At 35.3% G+C, this 12,907-nt stretch overlaps 1 protein-coding gene across 1 annotated transcript in view; it reads right to left on the bottom strand.

Moving 5' to 3' along the window:
* Window positions 1–306: 306 nt before the first annotated feature.
* The window catches only part of LOC137394204 (sodium/hydrogen exchanger 9B2-like), a 114,127-nt gene continuing 101,526 nt past the window's right edge, over window positions 307–12,907 (bottom strand). The window contains exons 10-14 of the mRNA XM_068080925.1: window positions 12,713–12,880; window positions 8,875–8,983; window positions 8,316–8,452; window positions 1,481–1,659; window positions 307–921 (exon numbers count right to left, since the gene is read on the bottom strand). Coding sequence (XP_067937026.1) covers window positions 849–921; window positions 1,481–1,659; window positions 8,316–8,452; window positions 8,875–8,983; window positions 12,713–12,880 — 666 coding nt within the window. The 3' untranslated portion in view covers window positions 307–848. The remainder of the gene's footprint in view (window positions 922–1,480; window positions 1,660–8,315; window positions 8,453–8,874; window positions 8,984–12,712; window positions 12,881–12,907) is intronic.

The following is a 12,907-nucleotide window of genomic DNA, read 5'->3' on the forward strand; positions in this document are numbered from 1 at the left end:
TATAGAACCTGTCTTACTGTCTATAGAACCTGTCTTACTGTCTATAGAACCTGTCTTACTGTCTATAAAACCTGTCTTATTATCTATAGAACCTGTCTTACATAGATCAGCTTCTCAGTTAAACCTCACTCTCTTACCTTGTTTGCTGACTTCTAGCCACTGGCCATAGTATTATCAACTACATGTATTTTAGTTCAAATTCTGGCAACTCAGATGTTTATATGCAGACATTGGATAAGCATTGAATCCAATTTTAACACAAACTTTGTTAAAATGTTGAAATAATTTGAACATGGTCTGTTAAGAATTGCACAAACTATATTGAGCAGCATACATAACCCTGCCGAGGCTGAGGAGATGAAACACATGAGGTTTAATAAATAAATTGATTAAACTGTGGAAACTACTAAAAGCCTCCCACCACGAGGAGACAAACACCTAATTAGCGACCAGACTGTTCAGTCTTTGAACAATGTTTAGAAATAGGAGATACTGATGTGTAGTCACAAGAGAACTTTGGCTTCGTGAAAACAGTTGCAGCAGCCAGTCGCTGCCTTGAAACCCACAAACAGATTTCAAGTCGAAACTAGCAATTTAAAAAGGCGTCGCGAGACTAAACAGCAATGTGCAATCTGTGATGAGTCGGCTCGTATGTAAATAGATCAGGTGTGTAAATCAGTATTAAAAACAAAAATTGTCTCTGTATTGGAACTAAGCAATCAGCTAACAGCAGTGTATAGCTCAGCCTAAATTCAGCCTAACCTCTGTCAAACCTTAGTATAGCTTTTGGCTCCAGCCAGACATACGCGGACCTAAGAAGACATATTGGCAGCATAAAACATGCGGCATCATACTGGCTGAGTCGTATGCGTATCATCACCATCATCATCGATTTTACTCATCTCTGGACTTTCTTTAGACCTGCAAGAAAATATTATATAGTCTGTACTCTATGTTTAAGGCTCATGACAGGTAGACTGGTCAAGTGTCACCAAGGCATACCCGTCAGATATCTCTTTATTGGTTATATGGTCATTCTCCAATGATGATATGTACATACAGGTATGTAAAATACAAGCTTTCAACTTCTATGGCCCACGCAAGTTGATACCTATTCTTATGACTGTAAGATACAGGGCTGGAATCTTGACTGCAATCTTTACTATAACTAAAACCGTGCTTGGCTGTCTGCCTGTCCGAAGCAACAGCTAGATGTTAGAAAAAAGATTGCATTATACGGGAATTGAACATACAACATTTAGCTGGGCAGACGGACACTAACACCTGAACCAATAAACCGTCTTACCACACTTTGCAATAATTGTATGTCTAGTTATTAGACCCAATGATCTCTTACGGCATATCAAATTGCCAGGGTACTAGTTTCTTAGGGGCATATTGGCAGCCCAAGCATTACGATAGACTTTCTGACAAAAAGGACAAGGTTCTCTCTCTATTCAGTGTTACTGTGCCCACTCACTTTTCTTTAGACTTTTGTAGAAGTCGAGGACCAGAGAGGCTGATGAGTGCTGCACCGGCTGGTGCTGTGAGGATGATACAAAGAACAGCAATGGTTAGAATATGCAGACCCCAGCGTAGCGTGTCTTCATCAGCACCTCTGTACAGAGCTGTGTCGTAGGCCCGAGAGCCTATAAGAGCCTGTGGATAATAGGCCTGATGATTAACAAGAACAGGCTGAGAGAAGCATGATGTACAGTCAGTCAGAGCCTTTTCTTTAGCCTTTTCGGGGAGAGCATAAAAATAGCAACTATACCGGTACAAAAGTGTAATACACTGTTACACAACTGTTGTATACTAGTACATAGGTGTTATACACTGGTATACAAGTGTTTAATACTAGTACATTAGTGTTATAAGCTGATATACAACTATTATACACTAATAGATAAGTGCTAGACACTGGTATAAGTGTTATACAGTAGTACCAAAGTGTTATACCCTGCTACACCGTGTTATACAGTAGTACACACAAGTTTATCTACATCGCTTCATGAGCAGTAACAATTTGAACATAGAGTTCACATTAGCGATTTGAAATAGTAGTAGGCCTATTGCTTTTATAGTCTGCACGCTATTACATAAATGATTCCAAAAATGAATTGATTAATGATTTGCTCACAAAATGTAGAAATCACACTAGTTATAGATGAAAGTAAAGAATATTCACAAAAGTCCGCATTAAATATAGATGTATGTAAGGCAAACTGATTGCATGAATAAAAAACATAACTGTGAGTTGAAGCATGAGTGAGTCTTGAACTGTAACTCGCGCTATTTTAGTAACCAACTGGCAAGTTATCAACAATAGACATAATTTTAATGCATTACAGATTACTACTAAATTTCTGATAAGCCAGGAGGGATAGGATTTTATAACCCTATCATCCGAGGCCGGAGACAGTCTTCCACATCTGAACACCTTTCCTACCTTCCGCCAACACATTAGAGTTTATTTTTCTTTTCGGTGCAAGTCTTAGATTCCCCAAATAAAGGTGTAAGTCTTAGATTCCCCATATGAAGGTGTAAGTCTTAGATGCCCCAAATGAAGGTATAAGTCTTAGATTCCCCAAATGAAGGTGTAAGTCTTAGATTCCCCAAATGAAGATGTAAGTCTTAGATTCCCCAAATGAAAGTGTAAGTCTTCGGTTCCCCAAATGAAGGTGTGAGTCTTAGATTTCCCAAATGAAGGCGTAAGTCTTAGATTCCCCAAATGAAAATGTAAGTCTTAGATTTCCCAAATAAAAATGGAAGTCTTAGATTCCCCAAATGAAGGTGTAAGTCTTAGATTCCCAAATGAAGGTGTAAGTCTTAGATTCCCCAAATGAAGGTGTAAGTCTTAGATTCCCCAAATGAAGGTGTAAGTCTTAGATTCCCCAAATGAAGGTGTAAGTCTTAGATTCCCCAAATGAAGGTGTATAGTTTATGTATCAGCCGGTGCTCATGAGCAGCTCCCTAGGAATAATAATTTAATAATAATGATGATATAATTATGAAATATTAATAATTCGCAGCTAAGGCGTAATCTATATGCAAGTATATATAAATCTAAGTGTTTGTTGGTCTGTTGTATGTCCATTTGTAGAGATAAAATAAGCGCGCTAAGAACGAAACAATCGCCTCGAACTGGAATTGATCTCGGAAACACCGGTTTTGCAGACAGGCGCGCTAAAGGTGGCTACGCGGCCACCTTACCATACTATGAAATAATTGTGGAAACGCTTATTAAACCCGTCAATCTTTAATGGCGCACGGGACGGTCAGTGTACTAAAAAAATACGTGCTCAGACTTCCCCAAAATGCTATAAAGATAAGCATATATAATAAAAACTTAATTATAGCGCACACAGAAATAAACAAGCTCCTCTGCACCATTCAAGATAACTTTATGATAAATTATAACAGCTGGAGGTCTATTAAAATTTATCATAAAGCTGAAGGTCTGGCTGGAGTATATAGGAGGTATAGCATAATCTGTGCTGAGAGATGGAGTTAGTGGTAGAATCGCTTCAGATCATTACTCTAGCCCTAATTCAGACATCATCAACATATTGTGGGGTAACATGGTTATCAGCTCGAGGCATACACGATTATTATAGGCCTATAATTGTATGTTTCTCAGGATACAAGCAGCATTGTCAGAGGCAGTCATTCAAACAGCCGGTACTGCGTAATACACTGATCTTCATCAAGGATGCAGGAAGTCTCTACACCCATCCTATCCTGATGATCAACCGTATGAAAGTACATGAGCCTGGGAGTCTTCATTAACCGGACATGCAAAAAGATTGCACGCCTTGCATGACATGCAACTTGCTGTAACCCCAATGATAACTATTTCATACTTGGCCGTACAAAGGAATGATTATAATGAGCTCAGCTTTGACAAACCTATTCTCTATCTTTCTTACTAATTTAACCGCTTTAGGTAGACCAAGGCTGAACCAAGAATGAATACAATAAAATTAAGGCTACACATACAATGAAACTAAGGTTACACATACAATGAAATTAAGGCTACGCATACAATGAAACTAAGGCTACACAACACACAATGAAACTAAAGTAAGGCTACACATACAATGAAATTAAGGCTACACATAAAATGAAACTAAGGGTACACATACAATGAAACTAAGGCTACACATACAATGAAACTAAGACTAAACATACAATGAAACTAAGGTTACACATAAAATGAAACTAAGGCTACACAACACACAATGAAACTACAGTAAGGCTACACATACAATGAAATTAAGGCTACACATAAAATGAAACTAAGGGTACACATACAATGAAACTAAGACTACGCATACAATGAAACTAAGGCTACACATAAAATGAAACTAAGGTTACACATAAAATGAAACTAAGGCTACACATACAATGAAACTAAGGCTATGCTCACATTAAAACCATGACTATGCACACATTGAAACTAAGGCTATGCACACATTGAAACCAGGGCATTATTATTAATATTGTTTCATTTGTTTATGCTTTTTTGCTTTTGTCGGCATTGGTCGGCGAAATAACTTTGAGATCAAATTCAAATCAAAAGGCTCTTCATACAACGGAACCAAGGCTAAGCATACAACAGATTCAGGGCTAAATTAAAATATTAACAATTAAAATGCTGTTCTTAATATCTTCAAGCGTATAAAGAGTATGAACAAATTGCACAACAATGTCTCATCGTTGATGTGACTATTAAAACTACAAATGTTAAAAAACAAATAAGAGAACTTATTATAAAAAACCATCACACTATCACCTCATTTCACAAGCTCCCAGCAAATAGGCAAGGATGCCAAAACATTAGGAGGCATTAAAATGATGCGAATTAAGAGATACCAAATGTAAGAGGCAATATTTGATTTGAATACTGATCTAGTCTATTTAACCATATTTAAAAGCTAACCCAATCTAGATCTTGGATATTGAGTAGTTGATCATTTCTTATCACAAAAAATGCAAATAAAGCATATGTCTATTTACTTATTAGTATTTAAGAAAGAAAAAAATATTCATATTTAATTTCATAAGATTTGTTAGAGAAATACTACAATGCATTCCTATTGAGTGACAGATTGTAACAATTGCCAACATTGCAGATGGTAATAGTGAGAAATATTATTTATGTATGGACCAAAACAAGGAGATTGTCCATCATACATATATTTATCAGCTGCATTAATAAGTTATGAATATAAGTAATTCTTCAGTATCAGAATTTATCTGTAATTTATATCAGAATGATAAATAACTTACAGTTTATGATATATATTACACTAGCGGAATGCCCGGCGTTGCACGGGTAATACAAAGGTTTTTGTAGAGAAAATTTACTTTTAATCAACATTCAACATTAACATTTACCAGTCTAACTTTTAAATAAAGGTGTTTGTTGATTTCTGTGTAATGTGCTATTATTGTTTACTGTGTTTATTTCTGTGTACTGTGCTATTATTGTTTACTGTGTTTATTTCTGTGTACTGTGCTATTATTGTTTACTGTGTTTATTTCTGTGTACTGTGCTATTATTGTTTACTGTGTTTATTTCTGTGTAATTCATACCATACCGGCTGCAGTGCCTACTACAGATCTATACTGATTTCAATAGGATTATTATCTATTATATGAGTTTAAGCGTTTTTCTTCACTTATGAGCATGCATTTTTCTTCTAGAATCACTATGTTTCCATGGTGTGCAGTACTCCGAAGTCGAGGGGATTGTACATTTCCATGTTGCGCAGTGGTTTTCAGCAAATTAGCAAAGGAGAGAAATTGTATTAATCGAATCACCTGATGGAGAAATTGAATCAATCAAGGATACCGAACGTCAGAAACGGTCTTTTTATGCTACTGTCATCATTATACTTTTATTTACAATACACATTCACAAGGTTTTACAAACCTTAACACAATTTTTTATAAAGTAATATATTTTTAATAAGTATTTTTTAAGTAATATATTATTTAAACGTTAATTTAGGACTTGCCACCTATTTTTCGAAAAGTGTTGGCATCGATAACAAAGTCTAGGAAAGTAATCACCTCATCATCCTCGTGGGTGTAGACCATAATTAAATATAGGTGAAAGAAGATCGGAAGAATAGAAAAAAACAAGATTAGCGGAATAACATTTGTACTAGTTCACGGCCCTCGAAGAATCCGTCTCCACGGCATGAGAGCTATGCGCAGCCACTGCGCAGCAGCTGTTTCCTTGCTGCGAATTTGCACTGGCTTCGCACTGATCAGTGCGCAGTGATTTCAGTGCAAAGCCGCCGTTTCCATGATTCGGAGAGGGCGCCACTCCGAAGCACTGCGCATCATGGAAACATAGTGTATGGCTTTACCATACCAACGCTAGCTGCAGTGTTTAACGTGAAGCCATAAAAGATTGGCATGTATTCCATGTGCTAAATTTATTCCATGGTATAGCCAGTTGGACAGCATAGTGTATTGGATAAATGGATGTTCGCGGAACTGGGGGTTGTGATTTCAAATCCAGTTCACAGCAGATATATCATTCTTAAAACTTAATCGCTATAGCTGGACAGAAAAAGGTAAAGACAGACAAACATCAATATTTAAATATAGAGATTTGTTTGAAACTAATAGTGTGACCTTTTATAATGATGATGTCTCAATGCTGAATACAAGTAAATATTTATTAAATTTGTAAAACTCATATTTGTAAAATATTAATTTCATCCAGTGTTGTTTCCAACTTGAGCTGGTTAAGGCTCCAGTATTATTAGCATAAATGTTAAAAACATTTTTCTTCTAGTGAGGCTTCACAGATTTTTCTTTTGGTATGGCTTTACACATCAAGCTAGCTGTAGTGTTTAACGTGAAGTCATGAAAGATTGGCATGTATTCCATGTACCAAATTTATTCCATGGTGTAGCAAGCGTATCGTATAAATAGTGTATCGGATAAATGAATGTGCAGCAAAACTGGAGGTTGTGAGTTCAAATTCAGTTTGCAGCGTATTTGTCACTCTTAAAACTTTATTGCTGGGCAGACAATAATACAGACGGACAGGAGATATATATATATATATATATAGAGTAGCTGTACTACCTAGCATTGCCTGGTATTAAAAATCAGCTTATGAGTTGCCTGCCACTTGCTATTAGCCTGGCACATTGCCAATGGATGATTTGAGTAAGCTTACTAATAAGAGCTACCCTTCTCTGTGACGTTAAGTCATATAGCAACATATATCGCCTAGCGAATCTATCAAGCTCGTGTGGGTGAATTGGTAAGGTGTTGGACTAACAAACGGGAGGTTCCAAGATCAAATCTTCTGCATTAAGGATTCTTTATTCCAAGATTTTAATAGCAATAACCGGACATGTACAACAAACTTTGAGAAAGATAGATATGTCAAACACTCCTATATGGTAGTATCAGCAACAACGCCTGCGATATCACCCTTAAAGAATTCACGCGATATTTCTGCAGGATATTTTAGCTTTCACACTGCCTAAACGTATAAAAATATCCAAGAGAAGATAACTTTAAAAAATTAAAGTAGCAACTATCATTCCAAAAAAAATTCTAATTCCTTATGACAACTGTGCTGATGGACAATATTTCAACAAAGCTGCACACCCTTGACCTCCTAATTAGACTAAAATTATTGCTCCCAGCAGCCTATACTCCTAACTAACATCTAGCGCACGCAAAAATATATTGCGTGTATTTATTAGTAGAAGCAAGGATTTGAATACTAACTGCTTGTAATGAAAAACATCTTAAATCTAATAGCAGTTTTTCAGCAGGTCCTACCTAGCCTAAAGGCAGGTTTACACCATATAGCAGTATGTCGGCGTTAAGCTCACAATTTATAATAATAAGTGATAGTGATAACAATGTTCATACTACCACAAACCCATCGGCGTTTACATCAGCAAATAGTATGTAACAGAGTATTCTCATTTTACAATGTGGTCGATGAAACGATCATATACTAGTCCCGCAGCAACAGTCAGAATAGGAAGTATAGATTAAGCACTCCGCGACAGCCAATCACCATCGCCAAAGGGGTGCGGAATTACACAGACATGGCGAAATATCAAAAAAGTTTGACAGCTGCAATATTTCTCAACATATCCTCGGTTGGTGCCTCGGGTTGTCATCGATTTTCGATGCGCATTGTTGATGAATAATCGCGGAGGAGACAACCCTGACATACGAAGATTTAGTGTGAACCAGCCACATGATAACTAGACCGCTCTGAATGGCTAGTCCTATACATAAAAAATCCAAGTAGAGAGACAGACCTGGACAGTGGCCTTAGGAAGCCAGGCAAGAGGAATGAAAAGTTTTTCCTTGAGAGTGAAACCAGAGCCTAGAACTGCCAGAAAGGATACAATTACCCTGCCGACCAATCCAATGAGGAGAACTGCCAAACCCAGACCTAAAACAAGTTTACGGTTTATTACCAAAACTGACCCATTATTGTGCTGACAAAACGCAGCCTCCTTGGTAAAGATCAGCATACACAAATCTGGACCAGGTTGATTTCCTATAATGATTAGGTAAATTCAACTAGTAGATTATTCTCCAGCTAGCTCAAAATAACAAAGATTTTGGTCACACAAAAATCCTAACTTTTTTATTAAATGTCAGCCCATGCGCGTATTTATTCTTTGCAAGACATTTTGAAGTATTTTACACTGACATAAGCGATAGTTATCTAATGCTTGCAGTGAATACACAAGAACCAATACGTACAGAGAACATAATGAGAACAGAATGACATTACTACAGGGCTAACTGCCATAACGGATACGCCAGCCACTCGGCATGACTATACAGTAAGACGTAAGATCTACCCACCCACGACTCTGGCATTTATCTGTTGGAAGTCCACAGCTGCTCCGATGAGTCCAAACAGTAGGGGCTGAAAGAGAGTCCACAGATACCCCATGTGCCTCTCAGATGGCAGCTGCAACACAATTCAAAAGACTCTGTAACTGATAATGGAGTCTGCTGCGAACTAAGAGAGAGAGAAAAGATATGACAGCATTCAGAGTATACAGAAGAGGTCTTACGATAAAAATAAAGTTGATGCAGTCCACTAGATAGGGAAGGTTTTCCAACCTTGCAAGTGATTTTATAAACAAAAAAGAACAAATTTTGTTGATTGTCAAAATATTATCAGCATTGTCAACTATTAATATTATCCGATCGTTAACAACTATCCCATAAAAATAACAAAATGTCACAAAATGGTAAAAGAAAATCACACCTTGGCAAAACAACAGTTTGAAAATAAACTTTGCCATTAAAAAGAGTAACATCCTAAAGGAGACCCTTAAAAGATCCACAACTGTAATGATAACAGCACTGAACAAATTTCAATTAAATTAACACCGATTGAGATATAATATCTCTATAATAGAGATATTATATCTCTATAATAGAGATATTATATCTCTATAATAGAGAGATTATATCTCAATTATAGAGATATTATATCTCTATTATAGAGAAACAGCGTCAAGTGCATTAACTACTCAGCTAGTTTGACAAGGAGTAGATTGAAACAGCTGATGGACAGGAAAAGATTACAAAGGGGTACCCACTTTGTAAGGTGATGATTGAATTGCAGAGAAAGGAGCCACACAATAATAAGTTATTCTACAAACTACATGATGTTAATTAAAAAAAAAAATAGATGACACTTTCAAATCATGGCACAGAATCATCCCTTTTTATTTGTATTTGAGGTTGACAATTGTTACTATCTCAGCAATTAAAAAAGATCAATAAAGGCCGGTTATAGGAACGCATGAGGTCTGGTTGTAAAGATGGCTTGCAAGTACAAACCAACTAGCAATGACGTAGCAGCAAGTTCTCATGTTGAGGCTTGAAAACTAAATTAATCAAGTTCAATTATGATGGGGAGACACACACACGCACGCACACACATACACCAGCCATTACAGAAAAAACTCGGCTGAATTGATACATATTTTCATCTTAAAATTGCAATTGGTAGCCATGAAGTCATATATGTATCCCACAATGCATTGTATTCTCTACATCACTAAATGGAAAAGGTGTGATAACTACTATATTTGCCAGCTTCCTAACTGGCTAATGATTACTGACGACAGCTGACTGGCTTCACAGTATATACTCAAATGTAGTTAATACCTTCGATTGATAAATAAACAGGATGAGATCAACATGAGGTCAACATGAAGTCAATGTTGACCAGCTCATTTCACAAGTTATCTAAGGAATAACGAACACCAATACACACCCCCAACTTAATGATATCACATAAACGGAGTATATTGAAAAACTGTGCAAGCTAAGGAAGCTTATCCTTTAAATCTCAAATAGACTGTGATTTCTAATGTCAGTTGCTAGGTTCAGACTTGCTCAAGCTACAAGTTTTACGATGACTGTAGAGGCTTTTCTAGTGTCCAACAAAATGATAGATGAGTCCATAGATATAGTAAACCCTACTATAGTTTAGGGTTTACTATATCTATGGATGAGTCACTCAAGATGAGGGCCTTTTTGATAATAAACAACTCCTTATAGGAAATACATGAAGGAGATGATTGCTTGCTATTCTTCCAAGCTACAATGTATGTATGAGACAAAATTGTTGTATAACAAAGATCAGGGTATACATATGGACGTGTACTTGTTGATACGCATGTACTCATTGATATATACATGTATATACTTATTGATACACGTGTGCCTATCGGTACAAATGTACTTATTGGTACACATGTACTTATTGGTACACATGTACTTATTGATATACATGTACTTATTGATACACATATACTTATTGATATACATGTACTTATTGATACACATGTACTTATTGATACACATGTACTTATTGGTACACATGTACTTATTGGTACACATGTACTTATTGATACACATGTACTTATTGGTACACATGTACTTATTGATATACATGTACTTATTGATACACATGTACTTATTGGTACACATGTACTTATTGATATACATGTACTTACTGGTATACATGTACTTATTGATATACATGTACTTATTGGTACACATGTACTTATTGATATACATGTACTTATTGATACACATGTACCTATTGATATACATGTAGTTATTGGTACACATGTACTTATTGATATACATGTACTTATTGATACACATATACTTATTGATATACATGTACTTATTGATACACGTGTACTTATTGATACACATATACTTATTGATATACATGTACTTATTGGTACACATGTACTTATTGATATACATGTACTTATTGATACACATGTACTTATTGATACACATGTACTTATTGGTACACATGTACTTATTGATATACGTGTACTTATTGATACACATGTACTTATTGATATACATGTACTTATTGATACACATGTACTTATTGATATACATGTACTTATTGGTATACATGTACTTATTGGTACACATGTACTTATTGATATACATGTACTTATTGGTATACATGTACTTATTGATATACATGTACTTATTGAATCACATGTACTTATTGATATACATGGACTTATTGGTACACATGTACCTATTGATATACATGTACTTATTAATATACATGTACTTATTGATATACATGTACTTATTGGTACACATGTACTTATTGATATACATGTACTTATTGATACACATGTACTTATTGGTATACATGTACTTATTGGTACACATGTACTTATTGATATACATGTACTTATTGATACACATGTACTTATTGGTACACATGTACTTATTGATATACATGTACTTATTGAATCACATGTACTTATTGATATACATGGACTTATTGGTACACATGTACTTATTGATATACATGTACTTATTAATATACATGTACTTATTGATATACATGTACTTATTGGTACACATGTACTTATTGATATACATGTACTTATTGATACACATGTACTTATTGATATACATGTACTTATTGATACACATGTACTTATTGATCCACATGTACTTATTGGTACACATGTAGTTATTGGTACACATGTACTTATTGATATACATGTACTTATTGATACACATGTACTTATTGATACACATGTACTTATTGGTACACATGTACTTATTGATATACATGTACTTATTAATACACATGTACTTATTGATATACATGTACTTATTGATACACATGTACTTATTGATATACATGTACTTATTGATACACATGTACTTATTGATATACATGTACTTATTGGTATACATGTACTTATTGATATACATGTACTTATTGGTACACATGTACTTATTGATACACATGTACTTATTGATACACATCTTGTACTTATTGATCCACATGTACTTATTGATACACATGTACTTATTGATACACATCATGTACTTATTGATACACATTTACTTATTAATGCACATGTACTTATTGATATACATTTGCTTATTGATACACATGGACTTATTGATACACATGTACTTATTGATGCAAAAAAGAAAACCTAAACAAAGCTAGAGCACTAATAAAATACTAACAATTTTATTACTTCGAGTGGCTGATGGAGCCTGATCTATTAAGGATAACGTAATGGTTCAAATTGATTAAATATTTTTGATTAAGAAAAATTTTACAGCGAACACCTACAACAAAATCAGACTCACATGAACTAAATAGCTTTACCTCAGTGACTCCCTGAGGCAGCTGCTGCCTCCATTTGATTGCTGCTACAAATGGTAGGGTGAGACAACCAAGTGCTCCAGATCCTTCAATGCCGGCAGCTGTGCTTCCAAACAGTGCAAATAGACCTCCACAAAGAAGCAGAAATGATCTCGTCACATCGAGATTTTTCTACAAGGAGAAATACTCTCATCACTA

This window comes from Watersipora subatra, chromosome 4, assembly GCF_963576615.1.
Source record: "Watersipora subatra chromosome 4, tzWatSuba1.1, whole genome shotgun sequence".
In the NCBI taxonomy this organism is placed as follows: Eukaryota; Metazoa; Bryozoa; class Gymnolaemata; order Cheilostomatida; family Watersiporidae; genus Watersipora; species Watersipora subatra.